The 22,038-nt window shown below is 37.8% G+C and overlaps 1 protein-coding gene across 2 annotated transcripts in view; it reads left to right on the top strand.

Annotated features, from left to right (window-relative positions):
* The window catches only part of FTO (FTO alpha-ketoglutarate dependent dioxygenase), a 253,219-nt gene that overhangs the window by 84,372 nt on the left and 146,809 nt on the right, over nt 1-22,038 (top strand). The window contains exons 8-9 of one of the 2 annotated variants that reach the window (XM_075188840.1): nt 4,234-4,358; nt 4,450-5,567. In XM_075188840.1, coding sequence (XP_075044941.1) covers nt 4,234-4,358; nt 4,450-4,483 — 159 coding nt within the window. In that variant the 3' untranslated portion in view covers nt 4,484-5,567. Of the gene's footprint in view, nt 1-4,233; nt 4,359-4,449; nt 5,568-22,038 lie in introns of those variants that run through there. The other variant, XM_075188839.1, reaches the window with a different exon arrangement.

Below are 22,038 nucleotides of genomic sequence, written 5' to 3'. Positions count from 1 at the left end.
GGGCTTACAGTCTAAATTCCCTAACACACACACACACACACACACACACACTAGGGTCAATTTGATAGCAGCCAATTAACCTACCAATATGTTTTTGGAGTGTGGGAGGTTTCCCAGAGGATGCTCCAGAGTGCTCCATGCAAACACATGGAGAACATTCAAACTCCTCACAGATAAGGCCATGGTCGGTAATTGAACTCATGACCCCAGTGCTGTAAGGCAGAAGTTCTAACCACTTAGACACCGTACTCATTTGGTCAATTAATAAACTGCCAACTTACCTGTAATTTTTTAGCAACAGTTTTTACTGCCATTTCCTGCTTAGTGTTGTGCTTTTTTTTAAAAGCTGTGGTCCTTCTTTCCCTGACTATTATATTGGTGGGGTTTGCTCTCTGGAACCCTATCCCCTGACTAGAACATTGGTGTGGTTCACTCTCTGGAACCTTTCTTTTCTGTACTTGCTTGTACTGCGAGAAGGGATCTGATACATTGACTAAAATGACAGTTTCTAATTGAATATATATATGGCATCGGTCCAATTAGAAGCTGGCTGTAAATTCATTCAGTGCTTCACACCCCTCTCATGTCTCCTGTGGATCTTCTGTCCCTTTTTAATAGAATCTTCTGTCTGTACAAATAGTGGGGAAAGCCAATTGCCCCAGCCATCCTATTACATGAACCCAAGACCAATGAAGAGCTGAATAAAGCACCACCGTCCATAACTCTTTAATAGTCCTCTATGGACCAGCTTCCATATCTCTGTTGTGAGCTATGGACGGTCTTAGTAGGCCATTACCAAGACAAGCAATGCGAGACAGCCCTTGCCTTCAGGTACTAGGTTTTGTGGACAGGACAGGACACCTCACACCTAATTAGTATATGTAGGGGGAAGGTTTAATTAAAGAAGGGTTGCCCAAATGAATAGTAGACGTCTACTGTAAATTTGCTGCTAGAAATCTCAGTACACATAAAGGTATTTGAACACCCTTTGGAACAATTCCAGACACAAAATGCTTAAAACCCAACTTACTATGCAAAGTCCTAATCACAATGCAGGACTAAAACTTGCTATATTTATAACATATATGAATATGTATTTGAGGAAACAAACTTGCATATGTCAATGCTATTTAGTTGGAGTGTTCACAAAGTTCCTTAGAAAGTCAGTATAGAAAATTAATGAGTTTATTTTGGTCAAAAGTAGTGACCGATAATAACTCTTGAGAGGTATGTTATTGGGCTTTATACTGTAACTCATCTCATCTCTTATGACGTTTGTCTGGCAAGTAATCTAACAGTCATAAAATAAGACACTGAGATCAACCACATAATATGCTTTTTTAAGATGAAATAGTGCTTGATTTAAATGGTATCACTAATCATAAAAGTAATTTATTTTATGCAACATATAACTTCTTGTAGTATATTATTTTTGTGTGCCACTGTCAAAATATGTAACAGCTATTGATTTTGCCTACATAGTTGGCTATTGAACTGACAGTTCATGTGGGTTTTCTGGCACTAATTGCTCAATATCCTTTTTGTGTCTTTGTGATTAATTTGAGAACATGTGTCTTGTTTCTTATATGCACACACACACTTATGTTTAAATATAAATTATTCACTACCCCCTAATCTATCACTGTCCTCCTCTGTTTTGTTGATCAATATGATAACAACTGATATTAATTCATTTCATCATAAGCAGCAAAATATTAATTGAAACTGGCAATAAGATTTCTCTTTGAATGTGTTTCTCTGATTCAACCCTTTCTGTCTCCCTAAATTGATGTTCAACCTGTTTTCTATTATGTGTCAAAATAACTCCCAATATACATTCCATATTTTACTTTGCACACAAACATTCTGTCTAGTGTCTTTATGCATAAGTGAATATTGACTTTGAAATGAAATATGGGTAATAAAGGTAGGCTGAAATTCTATAGCACAATTACTACAAGCTCTTGATTATTGGACAGCTTAGTTTATTTATTTATTTTTCCCCACTTCTAAACTAGTATGTATCTTTTCATATTATATAATATTTTCATGTAGAATATTACTATTTATATGTTTATATTTTATTGCAATTTTGTTTCACTGTTTAATGGCATCCAAAAATAGTTTTGACTGTTTAAGTCAATAAAGTGCAGCACAGTGGCTTAGTGGTTAGCACTTCTGCCTCACACAATTGGGATCATGAGTTTGATTCTCGATCTGTGTGGCGTTTGTTCTCTCTGTGTTTGTGGGTGTTTCCTCCGGGCGCTCCGGTTTCCTCCCACAATCCCAAAACATACTAGTAGGTTAATTGGCTCCCCTTCCCCTACAGAATCCTTTTCAAACTCCTCACTCCAACACTACTGCCCCTTATATCTCTAACCTCCTCTCCATTCACACTCCTGCCCGCTCCCTGCGCTCGGCCAATGACCGCCGCCTCTCCTCCACCCTTATCACCTCTTCCCACTCCAGAATCCAAGACTTTTCATGTGCAGCCCCCCCTTCTCTGGAACGACCTCCCTCGTTCCATCCATCTCTCTCCTACTCCTTCAAACGTGCACTCAAAACTCACCTGTTCCTCAAAGCCTACCAACCATCTACTTAACCCCCATCTCCTCCCTTTGCTCATCCTCCCTTCTCTCCTCTTGCCTCAGCTGCCTCCTCTTGTGCCTGGTCTGCTTACCCTCCCTTAAGATGTAAGCTCGTATGAGCAGGGCCCCCTCCCCTCCTGTCTCCATACCTGTTCTTCCGCTCTGTTTATACTGCATATGACTAGCCGGAGTTTCTGAAGTATTGGTACTTTTTGTTCATTGTTCTGTATGGTTTCACCCTGTATAGTCTACTGTTAGTACTGTGTGCGGCGCTGCGGATACCTTGTGGCGCCTAACAAATAAATGATAATAATAATAATAATAATAATAATTGGCTGCTATCAAATTGACCCTAGTCTGTCTGAGTTTGTTATGGAATTTAGACTGTAAGCTGTAATTGGGCAGGGACTGATGTGAGTTCTCTGTACAGCGCTGCGGAATATTTGGCGCTATATAAATAAATAAATGATGATGATGAATAAATAGAAGCTGGCATTTTTGTGTTTTGGCCCTTTTTATGAAAAAAATAATAATAAAAAAAATACATCACAGGGGAACAAATGTGCATGATGAGATTTTAAAATTCAATGTCATATCAAAAGATAAAGTGCGTACAAAAAACACTTGTTCCCTACGTTATTGAGTTTAAAAGAGAGTATCTATATGTATTACTTTCTTTCGGCAAAATGCAGGGAAAAAAAACGCCTTTTAGGCCAAAGTAGCAGCGGAAGTGGGACACCTGCGCTTCCTAGTGAAAGGTTGTATGCAGCCAAGGGTAAAAGAGAATTTGAAGAGAAGGTCCCAATATCCTATGATCTAGATAAAATGATGTGTTACCCAGCGCAGTAAAGGGATCGTGGTATCCTACCATTCTTTTAGGCCAAAGGCCTATAAAGTGATTTTTCCAAGGTGAAAAGATACTGATGATGTTATTTGAACTGCAAGTTGTACTATTGTTGTATTGCTTTCTGCTTTTTGGACTGTATCTTGTTCTATTTCTTCCATTTACCAAGGGTAAACACGCTACGGAAGCCTACAGTAAGCGTCAAACACTAGTAAAAACACTATATAATATAGCATTTTTAAGCTAAAGAAAACACCAGTGGGTATGGGGCCTTAGTTATGTCTATGCATCAGTTATTTTTAAATGCCACTCAAAGAATTCTATAAAACATCACTTTGATTCTTGTAATTAAACTACAGTAAAAAAAATTGGTAATACTAACTGGGACACAGAACTGATAACATTATAGCCCAATATTTACATTACTGTCAGATCTGAGATATTTAAGTAAATAAAATTCTCCTTTATAGGTAATATTCAAGAAATTCAAGAAATATATTTAGCACTATATCGTTTTCTTACATCTAGCTCTTCATATTCCATACATCCTCAACTATTGAGGTAACACATGAGTTAAAGCATACCATTTTATAGTGTGTTTTATGTTCCGCACATATTGACTAAACTCAAAATATATGGTGCCCATTTTCAGCCATCATTTCCCATATTGATTAGTTGGCAAACATGCAATAATAATAATGAAAATATATTGATTTACTGTCCTCATTTGCCTATGAGCTTTTTTTTTATTAATTTTACGTGTTTCTCTCTTCTTTTCTCTTTGATTTAATTGCTTCTCAGACGAGCCTTGTGGTAGAAGAGCTTGTAAAAGAGTACTGGACACAGAAGGAGAGGGACCTATTACTAAAGTCTGTCTTGCCATTGCTGGCAGAACGACATGACCTGCGAAAAGAATGGCGAAAGAGGTGAGAAAATCATAGTTAAAGAATGAGATGCTTTCCTTGTATACATTTAAAACTAAATGTTTTGACTTTGTCGTCATTATTATTATTTTAGGAGGATTGTCAGAGTCTGTCTGACACACCTATAATAATGATTAGACCCAAGTCTACAATGGTATACATTTATCCCCATCTAATAGGTACCGTAAAAAAGCACATAAACAGGAATACTGAATTGTTTTGAGTGGTACAGATCCGTCTCTGTCTTCAATATCTCTTTACAATCAGAACTATTCACTAGAAGCGTTGTGATTTCTTTTTATCATAGCACCTTGAAGTTCTCAGAAGTGCAGAGTCTTCCCAACCAGCTTGCTCAATTTAAATATGCACCACAATGGACATCATTGGGCATTTTGGCAGAACAAAACACATACTAAAGAACAGTCTTTTATTTCATATTAGTCCAGCAAATTAATGTGTGATCATGTTAAGGAGACAGTGGTTTGGTGGCTATTGCAGCCTCTTCATTACCACAATAATGAATATCTAGAAAATAGAGGGGAGCCAGACTAGGTTTTGTCACAAAAATCAATCTCTTAAGTCTAACACATTTAATTGTAGTCCACCTAATCATTTATGATCATGGTGATGAGGCAGTGATTGGCCGATCCTCCAACCACCATTATTGTGGGCGGACCGCGAGTGGCCAATTAAAAAACTGGCTTCATTTACTGTTTCCTGTCAAATAGAGACTGGAGCAATCAGAATCCGCTAGTCTTAATTGTTGCGTTATCCTGTGGGCCTCAGGTGGTGGTTGGAGTGTTGGGTGCAGCAAGTTGGCTGCCAGCTGGACAGGCTAGTATAGAACAAGAAGATTCATATTCATAATGAATAATGTGTTATTAAAAGATGTATATTCTCCTGAACTTGGAAAAACGCACATGTATCTTTTCCTCAATTTGGAAAAAAAGTATGTCTACCATCTTTGATCTTTGGAAACAAGTTATCATAAAAGCATATATTTCTACAAACCCCACCTAAAATACACAAGATGAATACTAGCATTAATTAACCAAAAATATAATTTTTGAAAACAATGTGGGATTTATTCATAAAGATTCTATTCAGATCAAAAAAGCAGCTAAGCGCAAACTTCAGTCTGTATTTTCATGTACTTTAACATAAAGATGATTAATACCTATTTCAAGCTATGTTTGCAAAGTGAAGGCTACAGAACTCTGAACTGATTAAAGTGCTCTCAAATTTAAACTATCTTGAAAAAACACTTTTTTTTTGTAGTTATGTTGTTCATTACAATGTAATGCAATGTTACAAAAATAAAATTAATGTTACTCTTTTTATGTTAGTTTATTGACTTGGAATTAATGTGTATGCATCTCTGTACATCAGTCTTACTTGGCGATATGTCTTGCTCTATTCATTCAGCTGGTTAAATGCACACCCTCATAGGCCACATACCCATACAGGCAGCTCAGAACTCCAAGTCCAAAAGTCACAGCTGTTGGGAGTATCCTTCTTTTTAGCATTTTTTTTTTAATTGCTAGTAAAAACCTGTGTCAAACTCTTTGTTTTTGCTAGCCATTTTATTAGGCGTTCACTTTGCATTTACCCATGGTAAAGCTCCCTCCCCCCAAAAAAAACAAAATAGAACACTACCGCAAAGCCATAGCGGCAGTGTGTATGGTGACACTAAAAACTGTGATTTCTAGTGTAATGCTCTTTTACATGTGTTCACCTTTTACATGTGTTCACCTTTTACATGTGTTCACTAGTTTAAAAATGTTAGTAAATGCCAGTGGCTATGAGCAATTCGTGATAATAAAGTTACGTATTTGATTTACTGCATAGTGAACTTTTAGGTTATGTTTATACATAATCTTTATAAGCTTATATTCAATAGTTACATTATGTGGATAACATTTTGCACTGTATTAATTAAATTGATTTTATTGTTGGAACTGGATCTGTGTTTTTAATATTGCTTTTCTTCTCAGTCTCTTCTATATGGCTACTCTTGTTCACTGTACTGCAAATAGCTAGTACTTGATTATCACTAATTAACTGATAGTGTTGTGTATAGCAGCATCGGTAGCCTTAGAGAGAATGAAGAGATATTATAAAGTATTATTATTATTATTATTATTATTATCATCATCATCTGTTATTTATAAAGCGCTGACATTGAACCTACTGGTATTTTAGAAACACAATGGACTTGCGCACACACAGTGATTCCTAATAAATAAAACAGAGATATGTTAATGTGAAGTTTTATTTTTGTAATATTGATAGCAGGCAGTTTCCTATATTTAAAAGCAAAACATAAAACATGTTGTGTGACTTTAAACTGCCCAGACAAGTAATTTATTCCAGCAATTTTATCAATTCCAATTAAATTGGACAGATTTTGTATGTTTGGATGCCAAAGAAAGTGAATTTAATCAGTAAAGTTGTTGTGTTAGCGCAACTGAAACAGTCAATATCACTGCACATGTTATTTAACAGATCAAATCATGGAATGTATTTAGCTATTTGTTGAGCTGTCAGATTTTGGCCTGGCTGATCTGCGCTTGGTTTTACTGCAGATATGATTTTTCATTGATCACATCATTAAGTGTGATTATCTTTTTAGATTATTCACAAAATCTGTGTTTCTGAGGTCAAGTAATTTTCTAAGCTGTTAACATTTCTGCAGGATATTCTATGGATGGTCTAAACAAACGCAATTTCAAAGAGCAGAGGTTTGTTTTAGTCTAATACTAGGATATTACACTGAGTAGCTAGGATCACGTCACCATGTAAACACAGTCTTAATAACTTGAGATACCTTGAATAAGTAAGATGTGATGGACTTGTTAAAAGAAGTAGTCCAGAACTTCCTCATTTTGCTCACTTTGTTTATGGTAGGTGACAGCAGTGTGACAGACATAGCGCTAAAGTAACTGCCCAGGCATTTCTGGTTTCGTTTTGTTTTTTTCAAGGTGACCCTTACTTGACCTGCCTGTGACGCAGGTCATCCCTTGTGCTTGTAACCTGCAAACAGGGAACCATAACACAGAGGGCTACACCAACAGCTGGGGCCTTTGCAATCAGAGTTCTGAGTTGGTTGTAGTAGAATAAAAATGACAACCAAATTGAGTGAGGGTTTAACTACAAGGGACAAAACCACTATATTTTCAAGGTCATGGTGGCATAGTGGTTACCATTGTTGTCTTACAACTCTGGGTCATGGGTTTACTTTTGACCACGGGCCTGACTGTGTGGAATATGTTCTCTTTCTGTTTCCATGGGTTTCTTTCCTCCAGGTGTTTTGGTTTCCTCCCACAGGACCTTAATCTACCCCTATAATGAATATTTATGTTTTAAGTACTTGTCTGCCCCTTTAATGCATATATATGTTTTAAGTACTTGGACTGCGATAAAAGCCAATGTGTCAAGCTACCTTGTTCTTAATATCAAGCCAGATAATGGTTGTTTTTCTTGGAGAAATTGGGGTTTGATACATTCAATATTTTGTAACATGATCTGCCTGCCCAATTTTTTTACTACACAATTTCCCAGCTTTTCTCTCTCAAAAATTATTTTCTCATATTCTTTTCTCCCATCCTATTTGAGGGGTACACAATCTGCTAGGCTAACTAAACTTACTATCCAAGTTCTCCTCTCACTATGTGACCTGAGCCTTCCCAATTTATTTCTTTACTATCTAATCTCTCACCTGGCCATCATGCACTATTATCCTTTATCTCTAAAGCACCAAGATATTGTATTGTGCTGTGCATTGAGACATGGTACAAATATTTAATAAACAATAACATGAAACTGAAGGTAACGATGGCCCTGTCCAAATGAGCTTACAAAAAAGAGCTGTGGGAAATAATTCATACATAAGGTAGTTGATTAACAATTTAACTGGTGGTGAGGAAACTTTATGTGGCTACTCTAAGGCAGTGGAAGTTGGAGACATGAAAGATGAACCAGTTACTGCAGAATAAGCTGCTGGCAACCATGACTGTTTATCACCATATTTCTTTCCTGAACCTCTTTCTGGTTCAGGAAAAGGTTTTTGGACTTCGGTTATCATCCACCAGCTCGGAGTAGCTGTGTGCCCAGTTTTTTCTTTGGTATCATGATCACTGCTGGACACAGAGCCAGGACACTTGTTCCCCCTGATCTCCTAAGTGGTGGTGAAAATTGAGAGCACCAACAGAGATGGCAGCAGCAATGACAGTTAAGCACACTGGGTCCAGGAGATGAACGCCTGTAGTATTACAGTATATCTTCAAACAACATTGGCCTTAGGGAGGTTTAGGGGTTTCAGCTCTTTGTTACCACCTTGTAATTTTTCACTGCCTTCACAATATTGTAATGGTTTTGTATTTGTGAGAAGATGATTAAGGAGGTGTGACACAAAGATGATCTAAAGTGCAGCCATTTCTAACTGTCATGCATATGCATTGGTGGATCCTCCTAGATAAAAGTAATGTATGCCTTGTTATGGAAGCAACAATGGCTCGATCCTTTAAACTGAGAGCTGTGTAACACTTCAGAGTGTTTAGTAGGTTAACAAGTGATTAGCTTACTGAGATTGCTGTAACATTTTTCCACATATCATTACCTAATACTTCATATCTGACTTAGGTACTATATATTATCCATCTAGTAGGGCCAGATATGCTATTCGATATCTCTTTAATATGGTTTATAATGCACAACTCGTATTCAGTTGTACAATGAAAGTAAAATTCTCCCCCATATTCTTGAAGAACATTGGTGAATCCTGCTTTACCAGACTTCAAATGTACCTATATAAGGAACAGTTGCCTTAAGGATTAGACTGCTGTGGCTATATTACCACACAGCCTGTTCTACCTAAAATCACTTGTTTGTTCATACATTAGATTGTTACTACTGTATGTGTGTAATTGTTTTGATATCATATTTGTTTTATTTTTTTATATAATTTCTATAAGTGAGAAAAAAGTTCTGTATATATTTTGATTATATTTCAGGGCAAGTAAGACAATGATCCAGCTTCGGCTCCAAAGCAAAATCCCTTCAATATCCCTATCTAATGAAAAATTATATTTTTAGAATGGATTGGGTTGAGTCCGCATTAGAAAACAAATCTAAACATGGGACAGTTACATTGACACACTCCACTAAGGAACGAATTATGAAATGTTTTCAACATACCACTTGGTGTGAGCTATGTAATGTGGCGGATGATCCTCCATTTTAGCTTTGATAAGTGTTACTTTACTTTATAAATTCTTTACATTTTTAAAGTGATAGTTGGGGTGGGAGGTGGTTGTTAAAGACTTCCTACATATACAGTCACACTGGAGCGATGTATAAGGTCTGTTAAACATTGAAAACCAAGAATAAGCATATTTTATACATTGTTTGTTGTACCAATCAAGAACTAGTCACCATTTTTTTCTTTTGCTATGTTGGATACTATGAGTATATCTGCTGTATTTTCTCTCTTTATTATAATTGTAATATTCTGCAGTACTTTAATAAAAATAAGTAAAAGGCAAATAACTAAAAGTACAAGCATATCTGAAAGAAAGACACAATGGGCCTGATTCATTAAGGAAAGTAAAGCAAAAAAATGAGTAACTTTGAACCTTGGTAAAATCATGTTGCATTGGAGGGGGAATATAAAATTAAAATGTGAGTACAGGTTTATAATTGGGGTAGCGCATGTCCTAGATCAACTTTTAATGTCAGTGTAAAAATAAAGCTTTCAACTATTTGCGTCCTACATGAAAAAACAGCCAGTATTTTCCTTATGTGCAAAATAACAAACTCATTTGCACCCCTTGCATTGCAACTTGGTTTTGCCAAGGTTCAAAGTTACTCTTTTTTTTGCTTTACTTTCCTTAATGAGTCAGGCCCAATATAGATATTTTATATACTTTTTCAGGCTGTCAAAAGGTTACTTACGAAAAGTTGTTATGTAATTTAAATGTTACTGTTTTAACGTGATCAATGCATTTAGTAAACAACTTAAAAACCACCCAAAAAATGTCATTACACAAATACATCTAAAAGGTAATTTGGAGGGATAAATACATATTTTAGTTTGGTTAAATATATTTATTAGAGTATTTTCCCATTTAATGTACTAGTATATGAATTTTGAAAGCATCCAAGTGTTGATCACCAAGCCTGCTCAGCCATCTTACTTGACAGAGATGTTTTCTTAGTCCCAGTGTATTGAAAACACAAGAACTTGATGAAAGAATGATAAGTGGGTAAGAGTTTTTAGCAGACAGGAGAGATTAGGTGCTCAGGACATGTTTAGCCAAGAACAAAGGAGATTGAGAGAAGATAAGTGTTTAAGAATGTTTAAAGGGGTGGTACATAGAGGGAACACAGATCGGATGTGTATGACTTGATGATGTTTTTGTATAGCCTTAGGCCTACATTGTAGCATTTGTAATCTTTGGTATAGTAAACCAAAGGTTAAAGATCCATCCCTGTTTACTCAGCAATTTTTTACTTGCTTGTTTTTCAAAACCACATTGAAGAAGGGGTAGTATATTTTAACAAGAATATTTGCTTCAACCTTTTTTTATAGTCTGTATATTTACATAGATTCATATTTTTACCATGTAAAGACAAAATGTTAATATGAGAAAATACTCCAGTTTTATATATTATAAAACATAATGTAAGGACATAATTTATTGTGCAAATGGAAGTTGATCTACCTATTCATACCATTATTAGTAGAAGCCGTTATACTGTCATTTATAATAAAAATTCACCTGTTGGCTTTGGTGCCATCTAAATAACAGCTATAAAGACAACTATTTTTAACAATATTTTTTTTAAAATACCTCTTGTCTGTAGAAATACCACAGTTTTATTTTTTAGCAAAAGCTTTCTAGATTTTAAAAAAAAATTGAAATCTGCTAGGAGGAAGACAAACATTTTAAATAAACATTCTGACCAGATTTAAATCGGAACTCATTTTGCTCTTTAAAACAGAACACAGAACTTGGGAGTATTTCCGACTGTATTAAAATCCATGTAGATCTCAAGATGTGTTTCGATTTGAAACTGGGTGTATTTATGTCTATCTAAAAGGTATGCCATATGTTAACAGACGGAACAGAGTGCAGTATACGGACAATAGCGATGTTCTTAATGCATACTGTACATACAATGTGATCTTACTTGCAAACACGTTTTGTGCTAACTGTAGCTAGTGCAAATGATACATCTGAAACCAAGCGTGCTTAAAAGAAACCCGGCCCTTGAATCGGCCACATCTGCGTCAATGCGCCCTTACTGTGCATTGCGTATGTCAGTCCACCACTTCCCACCGCCCGCGCTGCCCTTTATGTCTTACTCAGTGGTAAGTATCATTTGTGTTCGTGAATTACATGCAATTGAATTCATTGGCATAAAGTTCATATCTGAGCATGCACAGCACTATTATTTGCAAAATACGGCATGTAAATGGATTTACCTCCGAACGTGAATCAGATCACTGTTACAAATTATAATATAAACCAGATTATAGAATTTTGTTGTTGCTCTTATACTAAAAAATACTTATTAATAAATACTTTAGCTACATTATCTACATTGAATTATTTAGATATAAAAATGTTTTTTCTATGTTATACCTTCAGTGCTATAAGTAAGAAGCAGGTAAGTGTGGAGCTTCTGTAAGAGATTATTAATAACAATAGTCCCCTTAAGCAATGGTTATAGTAAGAGGCCAAAATATATCCAGATTTATGTCTTTCCTGTTATAGTATCAAATAATATCACTAGCAGACACATGAATAGTACTTATATGAAGGAGTTATCAGTATGCCATTTCTAATTAGCAGTGTCACTACACAAATTATGATGATGATAGACAGACCCTGCTCCTTTTATGACCTTCAACCTCTTTTCTGCCATCTAACTTTACCACCTTCGCCTGACCTCTGGTGAGGCTTCCAATCTTTCACCTGGGCTTTTTGTCATTTTCTAGGCTTTCAGTGAGCCTAATTCAGCATCAATAGGTGTATGTTAACACTCCACACTGCTGGAGCCTTCATTGTGTTCTGTCTGACTTCTCAAAGATGTGCAATGGTCATGTAAATAACCTCTGCACTTACTATATATTGTATACAAATTGAAAATATTTTTTGATATGTAATATACCTCAACAAATTATGCAAATGAAGACCTGAATAAAGCTCGAGATACTGCCTACCAAGATTAGATTGGGCCCGGATTTTCAGGGTGTCTTTTGTGGATGATGTGTTATTAACATAAGCAGCACCTTAGACCTTGCTTCCCAACCTGTTTACGGAGTTAGAGAAATATTATTCTTTTTCTGGGTATAAAAGGAACAACACCACAAGTTGGTGTTAGCCTTTTAACTTCCTTTTCTCATCGAAAAAGCTGCTAGAAATTAATTCTGAATTCCAATGGAGACCTCTAGCGATTTGCTATTTGGATATTTTAATTACAGTGACCTACAAACAGTTATTTTACAGTACCTATACACTGTTAATGTCCTTTATTAAATGTGAATAAATACCTGGAGCCCCCTTTATATCTCATGGCTTTGAAGAATTAATGTTATAAATATAAATGCATTGCCGTAGCTGTTTCAGACTTTACCAATAAGTGTCCCAACTCTTTATCTTAGGTCTCTTCAGTCACTATGTGCCAAATGAATCTGGAATGGGAAAAAGTCCAGGACTAAAAGATTGTGTATGGCCAAGCTGACTTTGAGTGGAGGATAGGGTCTCCCTATTTTTGAAAAATATTACCATGCTATACAGCTAAGCCACAATCTATCCTGGTACTTAGACCAAGGGTGTAAGAAATCATCACCATCATCATCATTTATATAGCGCCACTAATTCCGCAGCGCAGTACAGAGAACTCATTCACATCAGTCCCTGCCCCATTGGAGCTTACAGTCTAAATTCCCTAATATAGACACACACTCACAAACAGACAGAGAGGGAGAGACTAGGGTTAATTTTTGATAGCAGCCAATTAACCTACCAGTATGTTTTTGGAGTAAAACCCACGCAAACACAGGGAAAACATACAAATTCCACACAGATAAGGCCATGGTCGGGAATCAAACTCATGACCCCAGTGCTGTGAGGCAGAAGTGCTAACCACTAGGCCACTGTGCTGCCCATGGGTTGACATTGAGAAGTCTTTCGAAAGATCAGGGGCTAAGTTTTCTTCCTTGGCTCCTTAGGGGCCTCAGACAAACCAACTGTTCAATTAACTCTTAAGATCTGGGACAAATTGAACAAAAAAAATAACATTGACATTCTCTTCGCCACTCACCCCATTATAGAAACACCCATATTATTTGCTATTAGTTTGTTTTTTAAAGTACTTTCAATCATGGGTCAATGCTGAGATAAAATTATTTCCCCAAATCATGGATGATTTCACCCCTAATTTGTTCATGGATTTCTCCGAGAAACACAATATACACTTCAATTTCAAGATAAAAAGTTTTAGTCAATCCAAGATCAATTTAAATAAGCGAAGAAGCTTGTCCTGATTTGAAAAACCTGCACCTACAGTCTGGGGAGGCATAGCGCTATCTCCGTTTATATTTTGCAATTCTATCCACTACCTCCCCGTCTGCATAACCATTTGAAACAACTTAAGAGGAGGACTGGGGATTTTCCTTGATACAGAAAGATGGTTGCTGGCCCGTCAACACATAGCTAAATCCTCAATTAATATATATATATGTTAGAGAAAATGCATATAAAACCTACACCAGTAGATGGCCTCTTCTAAATAATATAATGATCCTCACTCTTCTAACTTATGTTTGAGTAATTGCTGGTAGTTGGGAGTATTTCTGCACATCTGATAGGATAGATTTATTAGCCTGAATTACACAAATTACTAATATTCACCTGCCTCACGATCCACTTATTATACTGGTATGCAAACCGGTTGGTTCAATTGACAAAGCCTCCGACACATTGTTTCTAGTGAGTAATACTTAGTAATTCTTGTGTAGAGCACTTTCTTAATAACAAATGTTACTCTAGGTCTCTGAGTCTCAGATGTCACTGAGGCAGACACTTATGGCAAAGGACCTTTTCATGCCTTCCTAATGGTTGAGGTATGTCATTGTTTGACTTGATCGTTATGGCCTTTTCTCACAATGATGGTATCCTTTGGTTAGATAGTTGTACACTAATCAGTCCAAAGACCCTGAAAGCAGCACTGAAGCTGACTGCCTCAAAGGCTGGCGTATGTTGTCCAAATGGTCCAATTCTAGATGCTGAAGGGATGATCCTTGTTGAGATTGTCGACCCTCAGCCACCAAACTAATTACTTATACATCTTTGGAGACAGTCTGAGGAACTGGCTGGACAGCTGATGGTATGACAGTGATAATTTCGAAAGAACTTCTGGAACTCCCTCGAGTAGAACCACAGAAGTTCGAGACCATCTTCCCTAAGACTTTAATGCAGAAATAGAACAGACGTCAGTCAGCAAGCTAAAAGCAACTTCACTACTCCCTATATATAATGATGTTTTCCTCTGGCAAGAACACCACCTTTTGTTGGGTGCTGAATAGAAGACCCAGAAAAACTATTTGAATTTTTTGCGTTTGATGAGCCATCCTTCAGATTCTATGGTCTGCACTATCTCTAGTATGTGGGCCTAAAGCATGTTTAGAGTTCACGCCTTGATCAGTAGATCATCCATTTAGGAAATGATAGTATCCCCCCAGTCCTCAGAAGGGCAGCGATCACTGCCATTACCTTCATGAACACTCTTGGTGCTATCATCAGGCAGAAAGGTAGAGCCTGATATTGAAAATGTTGGAACTGAAATGCAAATCTGAGAAGGAACAACTGTCCTTCCCAGATTGGAACTTGTAAATACAGTCATGGCCAAAAATTTTGAGAATGACACAAATATTATTTTTCACAAAGTCTGCTGTCTAGTTTTTATGATGGCAATTTGCAAATTGTCCAGAATGTCATGAAGAGTGATCAGATGAATTGAAATCAATTACAATGTGCCTCTTTTCCATGACAATGAATTTTATCCCAAAAACAACATTTCCACTGCATTTCAGCTGTGCCAAAAAAAGAACCAGCTGACATCAGGTCAATGATTCTCTCATTAACACAGGTGATAGTGTTGACAAGGACAAGGCTGGAGATCACTCTGTCAAGCTGATTGAGTTAGAATAACAGACTGGAAGCATTAAAAGGAGGGTGGTGCTTGCAATCATTGTTCTTCTGTTAACCATGGTAATCTGTAAGGAAATGTGCAGTCATCATTACTTTGCTTTACTGATTATGTTGGCTGGTGAGTATGTTGGTTGCGGGAAGCAAAACAGTTCATGTGTGCAGACTAGTGAGGAGGGAAGTAGTAAAAGGGAAATCATAATAGGGGAGGGATAAATAAGATGATCGAGAAAGAAAAGGAGTTTGAAGAGAAGTGTGGTGATAGTGAACAGGAGAGAGTGTAAATTGAGTAGTTGCATAATGGAGAGATATGAATGAATGTGTATTAGCTGGGGTAGTTAATGAGAGAGTGGAAACAATTGATCCAAATGGTGCATGGTAATTGATGAGGTGAAGGATACTTTACTGTCCCCTGGCTGGGGTTAATAGAGTAGGCAGTTTCTGTAGCCCTGAAACGACATAGTTCAGTATACTGACAGTTGGGTGCAGAGGGTCCAGCAGCCAAACAGAGATTGAAACAGCAATTGAGCTCAGTGGGCAGCTGATCAGACAATGAAAGTTGAGCTCTGTGGGTCCCACAGTTGAACAATAAAATTGAGCGTGACCACTGACAGTCCTCTTCACAAGCAGTGCAAAAGGCGTCAGTACCTGAATTGGCTACTGGACTGTTTTGAATGATACTTGCAAATATACCTGTGCTATCCTGAACTGGCAGTACTAATTTGCAGTTAGCGTTGTGTGTGTTTTAATATGAAAAAGCAGCCACTTTAGTTAGAGTGCCACCAAGCTAGTGTTTTCTGGTAATTTAATTAAAATTGGATTTGGAGCTAAAACTAAACCCCAGCACACCCAGTGTGCTCTACAGAAAATATATTGTTTGCCCTAGTCACTCACCTCATTTTGTTATATTAATATAGGTGTAGCATGTACAGTCATGGCCAAAAATTTAAAGTGTTTTTAGACCTTTTTGGCAGATGTTGCTATGGTATACGGAAGTAAAATTGCAAGCAAGTGTCAAAGGCTTTTATTAACAGTTACATTAAGTTTATTCAAAGAGTTAATATTTTCTTTTTAAAGACCTCTGCCATTCGCCCTGGCATGCTGGCAATTAACTTTTGGGCCACATACTGACTGATGACCGCCCATTCTTGCTTAATGCTTGGAGTTTGTCAATATTTGTGGGTTTTTGTTTGTCCACCTGCCTCTTGTGGATTGCAAGTTCTCAATGGGATTAAGGTGTGGGGAGTTTCCTGGCCATGGACTCAAAATGTCTATGTTCTGATCCCTGAGCCATTTAGTTATCACTTTTGCCTTATGGCAAGGTGCTCCATCATGCTAGAAAAGGCATTGCTTGTGACCAAACTGTTCTTGGATGGTTGGGAGAAGTTGCTCTTGGAGGATGTTTTGGTACCATTCTTTATTCATGGCTGTGTTCTTAGGCAAAATTGTGAGTCGGCCCACTCCCTTTGATGGGAAGCACAAGAATGGTCTAGGGATGCTTTACTGTTGGCATGACAAAGGACTGATGGTAGCACTCACCTTTCCTTCATCGGGCATGCATGTTTCCAGATGCCCCAAACAATCTGAAAGGGGATTCATCATAGAAAAACACTTTACCCCAGTCCTCAGCAGTTCAATCCCTGTACCTTTTGCAGAATAACAGTCTGTCCCTGATGTTTTTCCCGGAGTGAGGTGGCTTCTTTGCTGGCCTTCTTGACACCAGGCTATCCTCCAAAACACTTCACCTGCCTGCTATCATTCCTGAGCAAGCTCTGCACTGGTGGTGCACCGATCCCACATCTGAATCAACTTTAGGAGATGGTCCTGGCGCTTGCTGGACGTTCTTGGGTGCCCTGACGCCTTCTTCACTACTATTGAACCTCTCTCCTTGAAGTTCTTGATGATCGTATAAATGGGTGATTTAGGTGCAATCTTACTAGCAGCAATATCCTTGCCTGTGAAGCTTTTTTTGTGCAAAGAAATGATGACTAGTAGGTTAATTGATTGCTATCAAATTGACCCTAATCTCTATCTGTTTGTTTGTATGTGTGTGTGTGTGTGTGTGTGTGTGTGTGTGTGTGTGTGTGTGTGTGTGTATGTGTGTGTATGTTGTGTAGGGAATTTAGACTGTAAGCTCCAATGCGGCAGGGACTGATGTGAGTGAGTTCTCTGTACAGCGCTGTGGAATTAGTAGCGCTATATAAGTTGCTGATGATGATGATGACTGCACATGTTTTCTTGCAGGTAACCATAGTTAACAGAGGAAGAACAATGATTTCAAGCACCAACCTCTTTTAATTCTTCCAGTCTGTTATTCTAACTCAATCAGCATTACAGAGTGATCTCCAGCCTTGTCCTCGTCAACACTCTCACCTGTGTAAAGAGAATCACTGACCTGATGTCATTCTCAAAACTTTTGGCCATGACTGTATATTTGTATTTACATTGATAGCACAGTTATTGCAAAGTAATTTCAAGGAGACAGAAAGCCGAACAAAAATGATTTTTATGTTGGTAAGTTGAAGAGTGTCCTGCTACAGTGGAGAAAAGATCCCTTTGTTGAAAATATTCTCTTACTAAAGAGCATATTGCCGCTCATAGATTTCTGATCGACTCTTTTAGCAGAGAAAGTTTACTAAAGAACTGATAGCTCTTTAAAATGTGGTCATTCACAGTGACCACCAACGTGTTTTAGCCTTAAATGCATTCGGCCGTGAGTGTTAAGGAATGGAGAAGGGTAGTTGCTATAGTGACCTTATGATAGAGGACCCTCTTATAATGTAAAGAATGTTGAAACTGGACAGCATGGTTACAACATAAATTACTAGCTAACAATCATGTTTCCCTAATGCAGGAAGGGGTATAATGCCTTTCCAAACCTCTAGGTGAATTTAGGTTTAATGCAATATAATATCACTGGATGCTGTATCCCAGGTCCACGTGATGTAGTATTGGGTCAGTCTTTAATAAAATATTCCCAATTCCCCCCCAAACTCCACTGAGTACTTGATGCTTTTAACCAATCAGGCCTCAGAGGGCGTCTCTTTAGGGCAAACTCCAATGTTACTTTTAGTGTACACCCAGCCATTCTCCACCTGACACCTGTGATATTGGTTATCTCTAAACAATAGACTGGGGGCATTTTATTGCTCTTACTGTTTCCTCCACCACAACATCTGACACCTGGGAGGAAGAAATAGGCTGGAGGCAATTTTACTGTTTTAGCACTACAGATGTCAGATTGAGCTCACAAACCAGCTACTAAAGCGAGGAATAGAGCTCACAAGCTGATAGCATTAATTAAGCCAGCAGTAGTTCTGAGAGCCATGCTACAGTCTTACCCAACTTTCAGATAATGCAAAGGCAAAATCGACTCCCCTGAGGTGGGAATGGGGTCTAGGTATTGTGACACCCAGAACTGCATTACACTAGACACTCAATGTCTCTTTCACCAGGACACAAGGGAGGGCACTATTTTTATTTTTTTGCTAACCCTGATGGAGTCTTCATGGTCCGTAAATGTATGGAGGTGGGTGCCTTGGATTATCCATGATTGTCCCAGTGCACTAGAAAGCAAATTTACACACAAAAAAAAAGTAGCAAACACTCCCATTTTGTCCATTTCAGCAAAAGTATATGTATGGTATACATGCATTCAGTAAAACGTCTGAATTTATATTTTGTATGTGTTACATGTGGCTGCTAATAAAGTAGATTTTTTTTATTTTTCTTTTTTTATATGCTTATTCAACCCAAATTTTCAGCTGTTTAATTTGTTGAACTTATTGAATATAAAATACAAAATGAAGTTCAAGTAAAAAAAAGCTGAATTTGATCTAAAGAAAGAAAGAAAAATGCATTTATACTAATACAAGAGACTAGGACTGTGATCCTGCCATACTGCCTGATGAGCAGTCAAACAACAGGATCACTCTCTAATTTGGCTGCACATGAAACCATTGGGGGCAATCGCTACTGGCATCAGTCGTGCCTGTTAGTGCAGTTGAGGGATTGCCACATATGGTCCATTTACCAACTTGCCTGATAATGTTGATTTAGACAGAGCCTTTATCATTTTTGCTGGGCACTGCAGTAATTTTGGGCCCGATAGCGGGTCAGTTTTTTGGCCAACTCTTATGTGGAGGAGAATGTGTTCATAGTGATAATGCCTGAACTGATATGTGGAACTGGGGTACCAAAATCTTGAAAATTGGCCTGTATAGGAAGGTACAAAATTTATCCAAACCTCTGGCAGCGAAAGTGTTAATGTACATTCCCTTATTCTGTGCTCAATTGTTGTACTCTTAAATCTTCCTCACAAGTCTGACTACAAGCAGTTTTAGAATTTAAAAATCCCTTGTTCAGTTCTTTATGTTGTACATAAGTCTTTCAAATAAGGTCAAGGGCTGCTTATACTCTGTCTTTAGGTATTCAGTCAAGTAGATTGCACCTTCAATAATCATTTGTATACAGCCTCTTGTGGCATATTCCTCCACTACCTGTCCTGTAGCTCTAAATTCCCTAGTCAATGGATTTAAGAACTTATATATAATTACATTTAGTGCCTGAGTCCCTGGATTCTCTACTGGCAATCATGTTAATTTTAGTGACATTAAGCTTCATCTACATCAATAGTGCTCCCAGGAGGGTCACCATAGATTTTGTAGGTACTTAGGTTTTCTTGATTGGAGCCCTATGCTGCATACATTTATCCTTGGCATTCTGGAGCTAGCTTGCTTAGATTACTATTATTTCAATAGAGTGCAGCATAAATCTGTAGAAAATAAAGTTGGGAACACATCTTAACCACATATATACATAATCGTGTAATTTTTAAACTGCTTTCTTAGAATTTACTTTTCAGTTTATTTATTAACAGGTATTGTAACAAATAATGACTGTCCACCCCATTACCTGAAACTGGGAGCCAGATTGACTCCTTTGACTGTAGCTCAGAACAGAGTGCAATAATCCATCCATTCGGTGGCACTTTATGGAGCTACATATTGAACAGGTAAGAATGGATTAAGTGCTTCATTGCTATGAGCTACATCCCACTTTAAGGAAACGGGTTCTGGAGTGCAATGTATGTTAAGTGGACAACCCAATCAATTAGTATTTTTGGTAAAATAACCATCTTGATGAGCCGTATCCTACTTAATAGCAGCCATAATGGTCTCTATAAGCCTTTTATCTTAGAATGATCCACATATAGTAGCAGGTAATTGTAATTTAGTAGTGCCATTACTGTACACATACAGTATATTCATTCTCTGCAAAATGAATCCATTCTCGTAAGTCATTGCATTTTTCATTCCAAAAAAATGGCTGAATATGGACACAGAAACACAGGGTGGCCATTTTTAACCCATCAGAAGACATTGATTTGTAATTAGGTTTCAGCTGCTGCACATCGTTTCTGACGCAGTACACTTACTAGCAACACTGCCATTCCTCCTTCATTTACCAGCTTTCAGCATCAATTACTCCACATGCCCCAGCCTCCCTCCCGGTGTTAATTATAACCCTACAAGCCAGTTACAGTTAATTTTACAGCCAAGCATATTGTCTCTCCAGGGCACCCAAGCCGCTCATAAATTATCTTTGATGGTAAAAGGTAATTCGGGGAGCTGGTTATGAAAATTCAATCCATCTCGCTTAGGTAGTGCAGCTGCTGCTGTCAGCAAAGTAACGCAGCATTGTGAAGGCATGATGCGCCAAGTTTAGACTGCAGAGAGGGTAGGTGGCCTGCCCCCTTCAGGATAGTGTCCATTTTTATTTCCCTGGTGACTTCAAAAGACAAGCTGAGCAGGTGAGCCTCCCCTTATCTGGCTGTGACATCTCTAAGGAAGTGGGCCCTTTTGAATATCGCGGCAGAAGGAAGCTTTACATACATTATAGTTATGTGCGTAGCATTATAGATAGCCACACATTCAATTAGCAGTATCAATTTGCTTTATGCGTTTAGTGTTGCATAGTTTGTTACTGGAAGGGTTTTGCATGTAAAACATTACAGGCCATGCTTCATATTTGTCTGCAAGTCAGTATGTAAATGAAGTGCTTCAACAGTTTTTATACTCATGTCTCTCAGTAGCAAAGCAATAAGGCACTCTGTGGTTGGCCAGTTATCTGTTAGATGGAGCAGGTGAGCTTGTTCAGAGCTGTCTCCATGCATTACCTTCCAGGAGGCTGCACTGTATTTTGCTGTGTTCTTGTACAAGCCAACAGCTGTGCTGTTTTTTTCGTGCTATACATCATGAGAATGTCCCACTCATAATAGCCAGGCAAATGATGCGGATGGAAACCTTTGTCTCCCAGAGCCAGCACCGTGGTGATGTATTTGCTGTAGCCACGTTGAGAATGAATGCTGGGGCAATCTGTCTTTATCAGCGACAAATACATCTTATCTGAGATGCTCTGCTCTGTGTCAACTATGAGTATATTACAGCTTCTTCTTGGCGGCTGAG

Source organism: Mixophyes fleayi, chromosome 10 (assembly GCF_038048845.1).
Source record: "Mixophyes fleayi isolate aMixFle1 chromosome 10, aMixFle1.hap1, whole genome shotgun sequence".
In the NCBI taxonomy this organism is placed as follows: domain Eukaryota; kingdom Metazoa; phylum Chordata; class Amphibia; order Anura; family Limnodynastidae; genus Mixophyes; species Mixophyes fleayi.
The sequence above is the reverse complement of the archived record's forward strand: the minus strand, read 5'-3'. Positions and strand labels throughout refer to the sequence as shown.